At 33.2% G+C, this 19,505-nt stretch overlaps 1 protein-coding gene and 1 long non-coding RNA gene across 13 annotated transcripts in view; one reads left to right on the top strand and one right to left on the bottom strand.

The window, feature by feature from the left end:
* Positions 1-19,505, bottom strand: part of LOC115215626 (tyrosine-protein phosphatase Lar) — a 535,158-nt gene that overhangs the window by 366,308 nt on the left and 149,345 nt on the right. For 4 of the 9 annotated variants that reach the window (XM_036505766.1, XM_036505768.1, XM_036505769.1 and 1 more), the window contains exon 1: positions 4,129-4,517. In XM_036505766.1, the coding sequence (XP_036361659.1) occupies positions 4,129-4,192 (64 nt within the window). In that variant the 5' untranslated portion in view covers positions 4,193-4,517. Of the gene's footprint in view, positions 1-4,128; positions 4,518-19,505 lie in introns of those variants that run through there. The other 5 variants (XM_036505771.1, XM_036505773.1, XM_029784867.2 and 2 more) reach the window with 2 other exon arrangements.
* LOC118764770 overlaps positions 1-19,505 on the top strand; it is a 226,687-nt gene that overhangs the window by 205,505 nt on the left and 1,677 nt on the right. For all 4 annotated transcript variants that reach the window (XR_005000570.1, XR_005000569.1, XR_005000568.1 and 1 more), the window contains one exon: positions 18,826-19,355. This is a non-coding gene — a long non-coding RNA (uncharacterized LOC118764770). The remainder of the gene's footprint in view (positions 1-18,825; positions 19,356-19,505) is intronic.

Genomic DNA, 19,505 nt, shown 5'->3' with positions numbered 1-19,505 from the left:
TATATGCATATATATATATATATATGCATATATATATATATATTATATATATATGTATATATTGCATAATATAATAATATATATGTGTACATATGCATTATATATATATATATATAATATGTATATATATTATATACATAACCACACACATAATTACGTGGATAAGTATAGATATTTCTTTTCGTATCAGCGTGAAAAAAGCATATATATCCATATATTAAATAAAACACATATCCATAAGTAGATGGCAAGATGATTACAGATGTATAGGCAGACATGTGTAATATTGTATAGCAATATATTTATATGACATACATATTCATAAATTTTCATACATCAATATAATCATATATAGTTTTACAAATATAATTATTTATAAGCTCATGTATATAACTGTCAATAAAATTTTACATTGGTACACATATGATTATAAAATCATATGTAGGTATTCACACACTGTATATTGTTACGTTTATGTTGCATCTATTCATATATTTATACCTAGTTACACACACACACACACATACACACACAAATTTTCATAAACATATATCCATATAAACAGAATATTCATATTATACATACATATATATATATATATATATATATATATATATATATATATATATATATATATTTTTAATATATAGTATATACATATATTTTATTCACATTCTGTATATATTATATATTATTTATATTATATGCTGTATTAGATATATATAAATTTATATTTCCAAAAATATATATATATAAACATATCCATATATCATATGTATATATATATATATACCACACACACACATATATATACGTATACATCATATATGGCTATACTTACATCTATTTTCACTATGTATATATAAACACACACACATACATATATAATATATATATATATATATACATGTATATATATATACATATATGTATACACACATAAATATATATATATATATATATATATATACGTATACATCATATATGACTATACTTACATCTATTTTCACTATGAATATATAAACACACATACATACATACATGTATATATATATATATATATCTTCATATATGTAAGTATATCTGTCTATACATGTAAGAATTTTTTTACAGAGAAAAAGATATATATATATATATATATATATATATAGATGAGAGAGAGAGAGAGAGGAGATAGATAGAAGAGAGATAGAGAGAGAGATAGAGAGAGAGATAGAGAGAGAGAGAGAGAGAGAGAGAGAGTAGGATAGATAGATAGATAGATAGATAAGATAGATAGATAGATAGATAGATAGATAGATAGACAGATAGACAGATATATACACTAAAACACATAAATATATATTTTTCTCTGTATAAAAATTTTTACATATGTATAGACAGATATATTTACATATATGAAGATGCATATATATATATAGATAGATAGATATATAGATAGATAGGCAGATAGATAGATAGGCAGATAGATAGATAGGCAGACAGACAGATAGATATGATGATATATATATATATATATATACTCACTAACACATACAGCTTTCTGTAATGTTATATATGTAAAGTATATATAATTACAATTATGCATACATATACGATTATACACACATTAATATATATATATATGCACATATAGAGAGATATAGATGAAAATATCCTCATATAATTATATATGTATGCATAATAGTATTTGTACTAATGTATTATCGTATATAATTATATATGTACATGTCATTATATATACATGTATGTGTTACAGCCTGTGTTAGAATGCTTGTGTATACACACACACACACACACTATATATATACATATATATATATATATATTATATATATATATATATATTATATATATATTATATATAGATATATATATATACACACACACACACACACGTTCGTTTATATACATACAGACACACTCACATGTATGTATGCGTACACTCATACACATTGGTGTGTGTGTACACACGTATGTATACATACACAATCTCAGGAAAGCAGCAGTTATGCTATATAAATGAAGATTTCGATAAGGAAGTATTTTATCTACGTGCATATAGAGATAATGTATTCAAAATGTGATTGAGGAAACTGGGGTTTTCATACCACTGAGCAAATAAACAGTAAAAGGAAGTAAGGAAAATGGAAATATGTGTGAGGAATATATAAAGGATTTTTTTTCCGTTCGATCCCCTCGTCTTTCATAGCAGAAAGTGAATCCTTTCATTCAACTTACATATTATAATAAATAGGTGAACAGGCTATATACACCTTGACTCAGTCTCTGAAATTGGTATCTATTATTATTAGAAATTATTATTATCATCATCATCATCATCACTGAATATGGGGGCTTGGACAACAATATCACATATATTAATTTCTGTTGGGTTAAAAGGTGTGATAACATTACAAAGATATTTCCTAAGAAATTTTTACAAAATATGAGAAAACTAAAAATAAAAATATTTTCGATGAATATTTTAGTGTGATCGCTTAAATTAGCACAACTTCTCATTATATATGCTTGTTTCATAGGAAACAAGCCTATTCGGAAAGACTAGATAGATTACTAAGCGAGGTGGCAGTGGCATAGGAGGTAATAATTTTACTTGAGCTCACCCTGAAATCACCCATTTCTTTATTTATTTACCTAATTTCACTAAATAAACGGACTTTTCGATTGATTCTTATTGACAACTTCGTCTTTCCAACAATACCAACAGAGCTTTAAATTTAAAAAGTAAAAGCTAAAAAGCTAGTTAAAACGTAATTATGTGGGCGGAACCGATTGGAAAAATATGTATTCACGAATTAATAATAATAATAATAAAGGCTTTAAATTAAAATCTAAAAAAAACTTCTTTTTTTTTTTTAATCTCTGAAACAAAATTTAATAGAGAGTTTAAGAAGAAAAAGGAATAAAACCTAAGAAAATTCAAGCTGAACCCTAAACTGCTAGATAATTTACAAATCTGGTCAATCAAGGTTGACAAAGGCTACATACCAACATAAACTATACATACGTGTGTGTGCATATATAGAAATACATACATATATATATATACATATATACATATATATATACATATATATATAGACATATATACATATATATATAGACATATATATATACATATATATATATATAGACATATATACATACATATATATATATATAGACATATATACATATATATATAGACATATATATATATATACATATATATATATATTCACGCATACATATATACATACATAAGCACGCACAGGTATGTATCTTAAAAACTACAAGTTGATAAAAAATAGAATACAATTATCTTAATTACTGCAGATAATAACAAAACAAAACAAAAAACATCTCTATATTAAATAAACAAATTATTTCAAGAAAACTAATATGAAATACAAATAATTTTGAATATAGTAATCAACAATTGCCGTTTTGGAGAATAACTGTCAATTACTGTAATATCATTATTCAAATGAATTGTTTCACTTTTTCTGTCTTTTTTTTATTTGAGAAAAAAAAAACCCAGCTATTATTTGATTAATTTGTTGATTGGTTTTAACAGAGCAAAAAGTACTGTGTATTTATTATGTAGTACACATGCAACACACACGGTAGAGAAATATTAGTATTCACAGGAGACTCAAGCAGGAATATCAGTGGTCACCTGTTAGAGAAAGGCCATATTGTAACAGTCTTGTAGTGGATATGTGACAAATAGAAAACCTTGTACAGGTGGGGAAAAAAATTAACATAGAGACGTTGATAGTGTTCTAAACCAGAGATCGTCTCTCTTAATCTGTATTTTAAAAAATAACTTACTTTATTACTTTCAATACACATATAATAAACTCTGCCAACTCATCTTCACTGTTAATTTATTATTACTATAAATCAATTATTGAAATTGTAATTTACATAAGTAAATATAGGGGGTTGCAGCAGAACTATAGATGATATAAGAATCCTTATCAAGAGGGGCTCTATGTATATTTTGAGAGTGTGCACGGGGGGTTTGGAGGGGAGTAGAGATCGAGGTAGGTGGGTATAGCCTGTTCTGTTCACAATCGATATCAATAATAATAATGATAATAATTGAATGGAATAACTTACCTTCAGCCCATGTCAGAGAAACCAGAACCGCCAAAATAATGAAAAATCGCCAATGCAGCCTCATAACTACAACATCAGTGACCTGGACACCTTACCTATAATAAAAACATGAAATATAAAAGGATATGGTTTACCACAGGGCACCAGGCGATCAATTCGAAGTGGCTAGTTTGTTTTCACCCGGAAAGATGAACGGGTATCGTAGGTACTCCACACTGTGCATCATCCACCTGATCTTCTCAAAAATGGTAAATTAATCCCCCCGACGGTTGGATCAATTGCTAAACTGGAAATCTCATTAAATAAGAGAGCAAGGGAACGGTTTTAGTTGATCGAAAGCTTCAGATATTCAGCTCCTCCATTTCTTTACGCTACATATAGTAAATGTCATGCTCTCTCTCTCTCACTAGTTCATTATAGATGAATCCCATGTGACTGACTAATTGTGATTAGAGTCTCACAGTCATCCAATCAAAGATTGTGTTTCTACCGACTACTGGCAATCGGTTGCTATCGACGAGGCATTGTCTGAGACAAGCTACAGTTGAAACACTAGGCAAATCTGTTTTAACTACGTAAGAGGGAGAGAGAGTGGGGATAGAAGGAGAGGAAATAGAGAGGAAGGAGTGGAAAAGCGGGAGAAAAAAAGAGATAGTAGAAAATAAGAAGAAAAGGACGTAGTAGGTATAAAGAGAAAGAGATGGTGAGAAACTAAAAATGTATCTTTGTAACGAGGGTTGGCAGTCACTTTGGTTGTTTAGTTAGGTGTTAGGTCACTAATTTTTGAGGATCGTTGCATTTTACAGGTAGGAGCTGTTGATATATATTTTTTTTTTTTTTTTTTGGTGTGTGTTAGAGACTTAGATAATTGTTTTTACTTCAGAGCGTTAATGCACAGTGCTTGAAAAAGAGCCCCACGAAACAAGATTATATTTCAATGTTCTTTTAAAAAAAAAAACAATGTTTTCTTATATCTTCATTTTCTTTGAAAAAAGTGAAAATGAAAAGATTATATATACATTATATTTTAAAGCAAAAAGAAAAAAAATTATCATAAAGATTTCTTATATATATATGCCTTATATATAATATCTGAATATTTGACAACAAACTTATATTTATAAACAGAAAGACAAAGTAAAGCAATATTTTCTGGGTTCATTGTACAAGATAACAAATAAATTGTTACACATGGATATATAAATAATTAGGAAAAAAACACACTAAAAGAAAACCGCCTATATGTGTATATATTCGCGATAGCAAGCAACATTAGTAGCAAATAGTTTATATTTAATACAATAATTTATTATCGAAGTGTTTTTCTTTGTATTTTTATTTACTTGTTTATTAAATATATTTCTGTATTTTCATTAAAAAACTAGAAAATACTTTTCATATCTGCCTTTGTTGACTTTTTTTTGTATAAACGTGTTTTACAATTTGATTGCATATGAACAGGTGGAAGTTTAAAAGGCGTTACTGTATGAGATATATTCGGGGTACATGGGAGAATTTGCTTTTGTAGTTGCAGCAAAACTTTCAGAACCTAATATATTTTATCGATTTATATTTTTCAAAATTTGTTTTTGTTTCGTATTTTTAATAATGAAATCACACACTCACATATATATATATATATATATATATATATATATCACCGTGACCGACCAGGCCATCAGATGTTGTTACATATCGCTGGTCACAATGCGCTTCACATTGTTTTAGCCTTCAAATGACGCCACCCCGCTGGCTAAGTGAGCAGGCCAACAGTAGAAAGGGTGGGAGAAAGTTGTGGCGAAAGAGTACAGCAGGGATCGCCACCACCCCCTGCCGGAGCCTTGTGGAGCTTTAGGTGCTTTCGCTCAATAAACACTCACAACGCCCGGTCTGGGAATCGAAACCGCGATCCTACGACCGCGAGTCCGCTGCCCTAACCACTAGGCCATTGCGCCTCCACTCATATATATATATATATATATAATCACACACCCACCCTCATCACACACTATATATATTATATATATATATATATATATATAGTGTGTGAGGGTGGGTGTATTTATCTAATCAAATGTTATCGTGTCAGGTAGGACCTATGAGAAATTTTTACTGTGTCGATTAACACATCGAGGTATGTACGTGACTGCGAGCACACAACTCTATACACACGCAAATCTGTATACATGCACACACTCAAAATGTATATATATTTATTATCTATGTACGTGTATAGGAACGATAACGGGTGTACATGCGAGTGATCAGATTTATGTATGTAAAATGCGTGTGCGCGCGCGGACGGTCCACTGTTCAACTCAGGGACACGGAACTTAATGGGTGTGTATGAGCGTGTGTTTCCCTTTTCAGCTCCCTCACGGACTTGCAAGGCAAATGTCGGCTCCACAACGGACATGAAAAAATAAACAGTAAAGAAGTAAAAATTCTTTTTTCTGAAATTGCCGAACAATCAGCTGTTGATTTTGACATTTATGCGACTTTAACCGAAAGAATGCCAACATAGGACAAGGACGTCATCCTGTCACATACTGCTTCGGGAAACCTGTCCAACACATGCCAACACGGAAATGCGCACGGAAAATGATGAATAACACACACATATATATAAATATGTACGTCTGAATACATGCATGCATATATATATATATATATATCCAACCCATGCTAGCATGGAAAACGGACGTTAAATGATGATGATGATATATGTATGTGTGTAAAAAAATTTCTAAAATATATATTTCTAAATTTTAGAAATTTTTTACACACACCACATATATATATATATATATATATATATATATATATAATATATATATATATATATACACATATACTCTCGCACCCATGCCAGCATGGTAGGCAGACGTTAAGTGATGATGATGAAGTCTAATTTGCACATGCACACATGCATTCAAATTCAAACACACACACACACACATATATAAATCATCATCGTTTAACGTCCGTTTTCCATGCTAGCATGGGTTGGACATACATATATATGCATGCATGTATTCATATATATATATATATATATATATTTATGCATGCATGTATTCAGATATATATATGCATGCATGTAATAAGATATATATATATATATGCATGCGTGTATTCAGATGTATATATTTGTGTGTGTGTGTATATAATATTATATATATACACACACACACACACACACACATAAGTATAAACAAATTATTTTTTTATTGGTAGAAAGTTACAAAATCACTCAAGATTTCTGAGTCACTTTTGTAACTTTCTGCCAATAAAAAAAAAAAATTTTAAATATATACATATAGAGTCTTTATAGATGATATATTAACTGTTTTACTCTGTATATTTCAGCATCATTCATAGACACACATACTGGATAAGAAAATCAACAAAGGGAAGAGGCCAACAGTTGGCATCCTATTAATGGCATTGCTTATTGTGTCTGTAACCAGTACACTAAACTGTCAAATGGTTCCAGACTATATGGCCGTGACAAGGTACTGCAGTGCAGATGCAACTCGCTGCTGCTGACAGTGGCAGCACTCTAAATTGATGAGTATTTCATGAGCATGCAGCACCAAGCTCAACTGTTTGGATGTTACTACATGAGAGTTGTTTGACCTGCTAGAAATAACAGCTAAACTGCCATCAAATAGCATCTCGTCTTTAAAATGTAAGAAAACTGGATCATAAAATGTCCAGCATTAGATATCGAAAAAAAAAAAAAGTGGTCTCAGTTGGATTGCTTCTGACCTAGGGCTAAACAGCGACAAATGTTTGTGCGAACCAAGAAAAGCAATTGTAAAAGTTAACAAACCACTCTCTTCACCCTCCCCCCCTCTGCACTCACTGCACTTGGACGGTATGCATATTTCAGTAAAAGAGCAATATAACTAAATGGTGAAGTTTGTTTCACAATCATAAAGTTCTGGACATGATCCCATTGCATGTCATCTTTGGCAAAGTCTTTTTCGATATGCTCAAGTTGACCCAAACTGTGCTAGTGAATCTGAGCAGACAGAAACCGTATAGCAGCTCAAGTGAGTGAACTGTACATGTCAGTCAAAAACTACCTCGTCACATTCAGTTTGCCAGCCTCATCTGGCACCTGTGCAGGTGGCACGTAAAAAGCACCCACTACACTCACGGAGTGGTTGGCGTTAGGAAAGGCATCAAGCTGTAGAAACACTGCCAGATAAGACTGGGTCATGCTGATTCTACTTGGGAATTTTGTTAATGGTACTTATGCCTGTGGTTTAGGAAATTCATTTAATTGAACAACTAAATCCTCATTGTCAATGAAGATCCACACCATACATATCATAATCGTTTCACACCTGTTTTCTATGCTGGCATGGTTTAGATAGGTAGCCACAGTCAGAGTTAGCATATGTTCAGGGAATATTGCTCAGAAGGGTTGGAAGATCACATTTCATTCATGGCCTGGTTCCTATGGTTGGATGCCCTTTCTACTACCAACAACTTTACAGTGTGTATATATATATATATACATTCACTGCATGTAAAAAGCACCATCCGATCGAGGCCGTTTGCCAGCCTCATCTGGCACCTGTGCAGGTGGCACGTAAAAAGCACCCACTACATTCACAGAGTGGTTGGCGTTAGGAAGGGCATCCAGCTGTAGGAACACTGCCAGATAAGACTGGGCCTGGCACAGCCTTCTGGCTCCCCAGACCCCAGTTGAACCGACCAACCCATGCTAGCATGGAAAACGGAAGTTAAACGATGATGATGATGATATTCATAAATATTCACACACATACACATGTAAATAGCCAGATATAGTGTACTCTCCCAGAGGATATTTTTCACTTAGCAAAAAAGGCTACAACAATAACGATATCTACAAATGTGTCTAAATCCTGCAGTGACTTTGTACACTTATTTCTGACCTTAACCAAGTTCTTGAAAATTCTTGTAAATTTTGTAGTTGTCTTAACTCTTGCTTTTGCATAAATGAATAAATAACTAGTGATTATCATAACAGGGGATAATTAGTTTGATGAGCTAATCAGTTCTTATTGTAAATTAGTTTAGTTTTCCCATTAGTATGGTAGATTATGTGTTGTTCAAGTTAACTTATATAAAATGCATTAGAATAAAAAACACTTGTGGACTATCAGCAAGCTAGCCAAACTAGCACTGTACTTGTCTCTAAAGTGCATCAAGTACTTATTTTAACAGTAAAAGATATGTGTACTTTGGTAGAATTTCAGCCCATAATTTCCAAATAAATGTTTGAAATTCAATTATTCAAGATGAAATTTTCAGTATGTTGTTGTTGTTTAGGCCCAGGTCACTCTTGATCCAGCTGATAAACCTCGGATCAAAGTAGTCCCAGTATATCGAAGACAATATGTAGTATGTCCTTTTTTTTTTTTTTATTCAAAACAGTATGGCATGACTTAAGGGAGATTTAGCTGCTGTTTTGTAGCAATCATTAACTTGAAATTTTCAGTATTGAAAGGAGGTTTGGTCTATCGATTGGTTCAACTCAATATATTTCTTTATTGCCCACAAGGGGATAAACACAGAGGGGACAAACAAGGACTGACATAGGTATTAAGTCGGTTACATCGACCCCAGTGCGTAACTGGTACTTAATTTATCGACCCTGAAAGGATGAAAGGCAAAGTCGACCTCGGCGGAATTTGAACTCAGAACGTAGCGGCATCCAAACAAATTGTGGCTGAAGATTCAGACTGAAAGTATGCTAGAAGAAAATAATTGTCTTTAAACTATTTAACAGACCATATTCTATCAAAGTAAAGTCTGTTTATTCTCTACAGAAGGGTTCCATCCAAAGCATACTCTTCTCCACATGGGACACTGTTGATATCAATATTTTGAACTTCATTGAAATGGAAACTATTTGCTTAAGTGTTTCAAACGTTATACAAACAATTGCTGTTGTTGTATAACCCCCTTGTCTTCCCTGATCAAAGGCATTCTAGCCTTGATTTTCTATCCTTTTGTTTATCTATGACTAGGAGTGGCTGTGTGGTAAGTAGCTTGCTAACCAACCACATGGTTCGGGGTTCAGTCCCACTGCGTGGCATCTTGGGCAAGTGTCTTCTGCTATAGCCCCGGGCCGACCAATGCCTTGTGAGTAGATTTGGTAGACGGAAACTGAAAGAAGCCTGTCGTATATATATATATATATGTTTGTGTGTCTGTGTTTGTTCCCCTAGCATTGCTTGACAACCGATGCTGGTGTGTTTACGTCCCCGTCACTTAGCGGTTCAGCAAAAGAGACCGATAGAATAAGTACTGGGCTTACAAAGAATAAGTCCCGGGGTCGATTTGCTTGACTAAAGGCGGTGCTCCAGCATGGCCGCAGTCAAATAACTGAAACAAGTAAAAGAGTAAAGAGTATATAGCTCAATGTAGCTTTTTTTTATATAAGACAGTAGGATCTTAGAGGATGATTTTATAAACTAGCATATATAGTTGGTATTTATTGCTAGAATGTAAGAATGCATTCTATAATAGTTACTGATGGGGATAATTATATGATTTAGTATGGTGGACCTCATGAACAGAATGACATAGAACCAAAATACATGAAAAGATGCTAAATTGCTGAATCTATACCAGATTAATTGGACTGAATGCAGTGTGTATTTCAGCAGAAACTTATGGTTAAACTTAAGGGTTAAAACATGTGGCATTGATAGAATGTCTTAGAAATTAATGTAGTTATTTGAGACAAATAAGTTTGCTTTGGATTTGAAAATTAGAGTTAACAAATCACGATATTTTTGAACTGTTTATGTCCAAGAGTAGTGTTCAAACCCTGCTGAAATCTATGTAACTAAATCAGTCATCACCAACACTTGCAAAAGAGGGAAAGTGACTTTTGGCAATGTCAAAATTTGTTTATTTGCAATTAGTATTGGGAGGTTTTAATGTCTTTTCATGACCAAAACTACTGGCAGCACTGGGAATTCTCAGCTTTTCTCAAGATGATGTGGTCTTGATGTACTGCTGTGTGGTCATTCCATCTACTATCCTACAAATTACACATTACCGTCTTTGAAAATGAAAAATGTAACCCGTGGTGCCCAATGGTTGAAAAAAAAAATAAAAGGTTGGAATAATAATGATTGGAATGTTTTAGATCTTTGGAATCAGAGCTGACTTAGGGCTAAACAACTATTCAAATCACAAATATTTACAATGAATTTCAAAATTTGACTCCTGAAGCCTTTTTCTTGTCAAACTCTAGTTCAACCCTAACTGGGTAAACTAATGTTCATAAACATGTAGGAAATGACCAACTGTCTTGTTTAAACAGTTAATCTTGAACTACATCACTGCTTTAAAGAATGGTGGATGTTTTGATGGAAATTTGGCTGTTATATAGAGACCATTAAATGATCCTGTAAAAGCTTCGTAGAGTTCTATCAACTGCTCTATACCAAAGAATATTAACTGGAGTAGACTCAATTTGCAAGAAACAGCTATCTCATTTTCTTGAAACTCACTGTCTTAACTTCTTTAGAATGGACACATTTGATGTGTGCAAAAATAATAATAGTATTGGATGGTCATGGCTGGATAACCTTTGATCACAGGTCTGCTTGATCAGGTCTGACCTCCAGCTAAAACTATATTAATAATATTTTCATTTTAATAAAATAAAAATGTTTTGACAAGTGTACATATTGAGCTGAACATTTTAAATTTATACAACATCATTTATTAAAAAAATAAGTTACAAAATAACAAAAAAAAATGCTTTGGTTTTTAAAGCATTTTCATAATGAAATTTATTCATGCATTGAAGATATTATTGATCTGGAAATATCAGCATAGGAGTGAAAGAAACATATCTAATAAAGTGAAAGTATATTTCAAATGGCTGTTATTAAACATATGGAGATATTTATTTTTTTATGTCTATTTTATTCATTTAAAAATTGTCAGTAACTGAATATTTTAACCAAAAGATGAAAGACAAAAATTATACTAAAATATTGAAATATATTAGAATAAGAACTCAAAAAAAAATCCTGGCTTTTTTTTACATATAAGGCTCAAGTAAGTACACACATTAATCCTGATTATAATATCTGTATTACAGATATTATTATATTTTGGTAGGGTCCTACTAGTGACTATTTGCTCAGCAGATACATTACTGAATTTATTATTTCATTTTTGCACTGACCATAGGGATCCCTTGGTAGATATCTACACCCTATTGATTATGCTCACATGATATCTACACAAATTAACCTGCTAGAGATTACAGTCAAATAACCCTCAAATTATCACTTAAAAAAGGAAAAGGACACACCGAATCATATAATCCTGAACAGACACTGTCTAAAAAAAAAGATTAGATAGTCGTGGCTGTGACTGCCTTTTATCATTGGTTTGCTCTATCAAGATTAACCAGAAGATAGATAACTACTCAGCTAGGCATATAACTTGAATATAGATATATATATATTCTTCTCTCTATCAGAGGATGAGTTTGGGTATGTCAATTTCCTGGAACTTGTCATTACTGAGGAATCAGAAATATAAAACAAAATAAACTTAAGATTTTTTTTTTTCTATTTTACCTCCATTGTTTCAGACATTAGAAAGCAAGAATCATAAATATGGAAATTTATTCCATTAAAAGAACATGGATACTTGTGTAGAAAGCCCCAAAGATTTATGAAAAAAAGATAAAAGTTTCCTGACTGCTAAAAATATTTCACTAAGATTGATAATTTTATCTCAAGAAGCACATGGCAGTGCCCCAGCATGGCCACAGCTCGTGAGCTGAAACTAGATAAAATAAATAAATAAACATATTGTTGATAATGTTGTCGCTCAAACTTCATTACAACTGTATAACAAAGAGCCTACCATAGAAAGGATTTTTTCTACTTTGATGGAATTTGGAGGAATAGTATTAAGGGAAAGAACTATTTCAGCAGATCAACATTTCTGTATCCAGTAATTCTAAGCATCTTCATCTTTGGGATCATAAGTTGATTTGAAGTTCTTTTGTGTTTGTTTTTAATTTTTTTTTTTATTTAAACACAGCTTTGTTAACTGCTGCAACATTGAATATCTTTATATTTAAAAGTGAGGTTGTGTGTTGTCTGTCTCCTACGATTTAGATTCCTAACTACTCCCACATTTTGCGGTGCAGTTTAACCAAAACCGGGTATCTTATAGTCGTGATTCATATCGAGCCCTTCTGGGTATTAGCATGAGTCTACGAATTAAAAACAAATTTACCATCATTTTTTCCCATTTTTAATGCATTTTTGGCATATATAAGGGAAGTAACTCTCTAAAAATTTATTATTAAATCTCAGAACGTAAAAAGCTACAGTAACACCCCCATCCCTTTGTGGTTAGCCATATTGAGATGGCTATTATACTTTACATCTCTAAAAATGCTTATATAGTTATTTCCCTTACAAACCCGAGCAACGCCGGGCGATACTACTAGTCTGTAATAAGGGAGTTTCTTTTGATGGAGTGGGTGCTTCAGTTATGAGTAAGGGATTCTTCTGATAAACTGATGATCATTCTGTGCAATATTTTGAAGGAAAATTTCTAATGGCAAAATGTAAAATGAATGAAGTGCATCCAAAATTGAAAAGAAAGTAATTAAATATTTCATCACTCTGATCAAATTTTTATTCCTTTGCTGTTCAGTTCTTTTCTTAAGATATTCTCTGAGCACGAGGAACATGGAAGTATTCTATTGACTGAATACTTCCAGAATAAAAACAAATATGCTGCGTGGCATCTTGGGCAAGTGTCTTCTGCTATAGCCCCGGGCCGACCAATGCCTTGTGAGTGGATTTGGTAGGCGGAAACTGAAAGAAGCCTGTCGTATATATGTATATATATATATATGTGTATGTGTGTTTGTCCCCCTAGCATTGCTTGACAACTGATGCTGGTGTGTTTATGTCCCCGTCACTTAGCAGTTCAGCAAAAGAGACCGATAGAATAAGTAGTGGGCTTACAAAGAATAAGTCCTGAGGTCGATTTGCTTGACTAAAGGTGGTGCTCCAGCATGGCCGCAGTCAAATGACGGAAACAAGTAAAAGAGTAAAGAGTATGCCTTTTCTTGAGAGAGACATAACATCTTTCCCATCTAGTTTTTTTGGGTTTTTTTTCAGTCCCAATTTTAATCGGTACTAATGCTGCTTCAGCAATGTGGATAAGCATTAATTTATCTGAAAAGTCATATTGATCACCACTTTAAAAATATAGGTTCTAAGAAGGAAGGATCATTCTGACATTGTAAATAAACTATATAAAATATTATGGATTAATTGCAGCTTTCTGAAGTATTTGTAGGTTTCATTTTGTAGGTCTTTAAAAATTTTTGTTAGAGACCTACAAAATGAACTGACAATTGTTCTTGCATTTCAACAACATTGCCAATGGTTGATGGTGTCTTCTGCAGTTGATATTATTTCACTAAGTTCAATTGTTGCAAAGGTCATGTTTTAAAGTAGCTTCATTGCATGCAATTTGATTCAGTTTTCTTAGAAAGAATATCACAAACAACCAAATGAAGTCCATATAATATAATTGATGCTTGCAGTTAATATCCTAACCAAATTTAACCATGGCATTTTCTCTATCAGTTATCACTAAATAATTTTTTTCTCAAACCAAGTTTGAATTCAGTAAGCTTTATTTCTAAAAGTTAAATAGTTTTTTCAACAAGTGAAGTTTTATAAATTCTTATCATTCTTAAATTCCAGAATTTACCAGATATTCTAACATCCATGATTACACAAAAAATATATATATCTAAAGATATATATTTTTTTTAGGCGTAGGAGTGGCTGTGTGGTAAGTAGCTTGCTTACGAACCACATGGTTCCGGGTTCAGTCCCACTGCGTGGTACATATAAGTATGTGCATGTTTGTGTGTCTGTGTTTGTCCCCCTAGCATTGCTTGACAACCTATGCTGGTGTGTTTATGTCCCCGTCACTTAGCGGTTCGGCAAAAGAGACCGATAGAATAAGTACTGGGCTTACAAAAGAATAAGTCCTGGGGTCGATTTGGTCGACTAAAGGTGGTGCTCCAGCATGGCCACAGTCACATGACTGAAACAAGTAAAAGAGTGAATTTTCCAGAATTACTCTTTCTTTTAGTTATTTCACTAATCATTACATGTGAACCATTCTTCAATAAAAACCAAACTTTTATTTGTAACAGTTTCCTTAATAAAAGCACTTTTAATTATTGAATTTGCAGAGGTTATTTTTCTGAAGGTCTATTCCTTTTAAAAGAGGTTCAACTATTTCAAGTGTACTAGCTTCTGAGAGCATTTAGTGAAAGATTTTTAAATAGCATAAAAGGCCAATACTTGAACTATCTGAGCATTTGAGACAATTTTATAATTTATATTTGGTTTAAAAAGCACCCACTACACTCACGGAGTGGTTGGCGTTAGGAAGGGCATCCAGCTGTAGAAACACTGCCAGATCTGACTGGCCTGGTGCAGCCTTCGGGCTTCCCAGACACCAGTTGAACCGTCCAACCCATGCTAGCATGGAAAGCGGACGTTAAACAATGATGATGACATTCACAAACTCATGGGTGATAGAATACAATCTTGGGAATTTTTTATTACATTTTTACCCAAATTTCCTGGGAATTCTGAGGGAGAAGCAATAATAAGACCCTGAAACATTACATTTTCTACTCCTATCAGCTGAATTTATTCTACACATCATCATTTTCTTTAAGTAGCAAACTTTATCCTAAACAACTACAGTAGCCAACTATTCATTATTATCTTCTACTTCCATATAAAACAATCATAATTTTACATTGTTTTATTCTTATATGATGACATGGATTTGATAAGAGTAATGCACTTGATATTTTTATTTTACCAGTGCTAACCACTATTATTCTATATAACCCTTACTACAAAGATTCAAATCATTCTTCCTTATCATTATTATTATTATTATTATTACAGTATTGGATGGAAGCATTCCGTCGGTTACGACGATGAGGGTTCCGGTTGATCCGAATCAACGGAACAGCCTGCTCGTGAAATTAACGTGTAAGTGGCTGAGCACTCCACAGACACGTATACCTTTAACGTAGTTCTCAGGGATATTCAGCGTGACACAGAGAGTGACAAGGCTGGCCCTTTGAAATACAGGTACAACAGAAACAGGAAGTAAGAGTGAGAGAAAGTTATGGTGAAAGAGTACAGCAGGGATCACCACCATTCGCTGCTGGAGCCTCGTGGAGCTTTAGGTGTTTTCGCTCAATAAACACTCACAACGCCCGGTCTAGGAATCGAAACCGCGAGTCCGCTGCCCTAACCACTGGGCCATTGCGCCTCCATATTATTCTATATAACCCTTACTACAAAGATCCAAATCATTCTTCCTTATCATTATTATTATTATTACAGTATTATACGTGCATTTAAAACATAATCTCAATTCATGCCATTTTCTGATGACTTACATGTAGAGCTGACTGAAGTGAATTATGATTCAGTTATTTATTCATGCAGCAAAAGCTTGAAGAGAAGGTGAAGCTAATTAGTTAAGGTAGAGATTTCATCTCTTTCAGATGATGCTGAACTGTAAACTATATGACACAGCCAAGAGTAGTCATTAACTAAACAACGAAACATATTAACATGTCTGAGCATGACATTTTATCATCTCCAATGATTGCCTCCATAATTCACCTTCAGTTGCACAGTTAAATCTCTTCTCACTCACTCAAGAACTGCCTCAACTCCAAGACTTTTCACGTTGCTGCTTCTGTAACTTCAAGGTTTTATGCCTAATTAAGAAATCATGTATTTACAAATCTGTCAATTCTTTAGTCCTAACAACTCATCAAATTAACGTGTGTTCTGACTTGATTTTTGTATTTCTTCTGTGAAGACTTGCCCTCTTCATCATACACAGCCATAGTTTAGCATATAGCACACAGTCTGTTGAATCCAAAGCTTCTATTGTTTGATGAAGTAGTCAAGCTACTGGAGAGTTCTTTTTACATGATTTCAGTCAACACTTTCCAAGAATCACAATATTTTCGCTTGGCCAAAATCATGCCAGCATGGAAGACAGATGTTAGATGATGATGATAAGTGGACTTTATTTGGCTCAATTGAGCTAGCTATAAAATTATCACTTTGAAGACAAAGCTGTGTGGTTAAAAATTTTGCTTTTTAACCATGTGGTTTTGAGTTAAGTCGTACTGCTTAGTATATTGGACAAGTGTCTTCTGTAGCTCTGGGCTAATCAAAGCCTTGTGAATGAATTTAGAAAACAAAATCTGTATGAAGACCATTGTGTATATGTATACATATGCATATATATATATGCGTATATATATTATATGTGTGGAGGCGCAATGGCCTAGTGGTTAGGGCAGCGGACTCGCGGTCGCAGGATCGCGGTTTCGAGTTGTGAGTGTTTATTGAGCGAAAACACCTAAAAGCTCCATGAGGCTCCGGCAGGGGGTGGTGATCCCTGCTGTACTCTTTCACCACTCTTTCTTCTGTTGGCCTGCTTGCTTAGCCAGCGGGGTGGCGTCATTCGAAGGCTAAAACAATGCGAACGCATTGTGACCAGCAATGTGTAACAACATCTGATGGTCTGGTCGGTCACGTGGTCACGTGATATTATATGTGTGTTTGTATGTGTATATACATATATAGGGGTGGGTGCCTTTGAACATTTTTGATTTGAATGCTGCTCATGAAAAGCATGTGTGCTACAAGTTGTGAAGTTTGTTGTGATTTGCCTTTCAACCAGTTGTCCAGTGTACTTTCAAATACATGTGGAATAGGACATCCCTTGCTTTAAAAAATCAGGTAAGAATTAACAACAAAAAGGGCACCCAGCTGTAAATCAACACCTCAGTAATATATATTTATCTAACCCATGCTGGGATGAAAAAACAGAAAAATGAACAAACCATGCCAACAAAAAGACTTCTATAGGGTTGCTTAAACTGTTACAAATATCAAAAAAAGTTCTCCTTCATATAATAACCCTATCATTCTTAAAAAAGGAAAAGATACATTGGCTTATATAATCTGGGTTACACTATGCTTGCAAAAAAAGAAGAGGAGTATAAAGGTGGAACAGTTAAGGTTGGAGTGCTTTTCATCATAGTTCTCATTCAGTTAATACTTAGGGGTTAAACAACTCTTTTATGGCAAGTATGAATATTTCTTCTCCATTAGAATTTGAAACAATAAAAATGAAAATGAAAACTTAAAATGTATCAACCGATTCATTATTTTGTCATTCAGTCCATGCATTTCATTAAGTTCTCAAGCCACGTTTAACTTTACATACTAACATATGCTTGTGATAAGCTTTCACTAAATGATACCTCTCTATTATATTTACAATGATACAAAATCTTATTTATTTACTTTATAATGTCATAAATAATTTCAATATCTTTTAATGAAATTAACTCTTCTTTGAAGCCAATTAATCTGTTAATTAGAAACCTTAAAACTCAAGCAATATTTCAAAGTTGTGAAAAAATATTACTTCTTTATGAGTCCTTACAGATGATATGGTAATGTAAACCGTGAAAACTTTTATTAACAATTTATACAAAACAGAATGACTTTTCACAGGGCTTAACTGATAAAAATCTTTTTTCTCAATGCTCAGATGAAACCCACAATGGAGTGTGGCAGCTACACACACAGACATCCTTGACTGCATCCAAAGAAAAACTACACCTGGCTGATTGACATGAAGCCACTTACCAACAGTCAACTTCTGGATCACAGACACTTTCTTCTCTTTCTGTCTTTTCTGACTACTACAATGGCCACTGCTTCTCAGGAATAACTGGTTACAGGCTATCTGCATCAAGCATTCCCAACATACTCATCTTTCTCTACTCTTTACCGATATTGTGTCCACATTCCCCACTACCACCAGGATTCACACTAACAACAGTACCCATACCTTTATTCCCAGAACATTGGCTCTCTGAAATTTCATCAGTACAGCCATTGACTTACAACTTTTCAAGAGGAGCATTAACCACATAAATTTCACTAGTCTGAGAAAACTATCAGCATTTCCTACATAAAATCAATAAAAGAATTCAATTTTTATTGCATTGATCCTAATACATAGACATATGATAAAGGAATTCTAACCATTATCAACTGGCTTTTTTTATTCACACAGTAAGTCTTGGACTATATTATCTTATTTCCTTCTTGTAAGCTATGATTTGAGGGAATTTGGTTGCTATATCTGGCTGCTTGAGTGATGTTATACAGTCCTCCTGATTGACATTAGACAACAGCACTTGTAAGTGATGTGCATATATGTGT

Source organism: Octopus sinensis, linkage group LG9 (genome assembly GCF_006345805.1).
Source record: "Octopus sinensis linkage group LG9, ASM634580v1, whole genome shotgun sequence".
In the NCBI taxonomy this organism is placed as follows: domain Eukaryota; kingdom Metazoa; phylum Mollusca; class Cephalopoda; order Octopoda; family Octopodidae; genus Octopus; species Octopus sinensis.
This window is presented reverse-complemented; position numbering and strand designations above follow the sequence as displayed.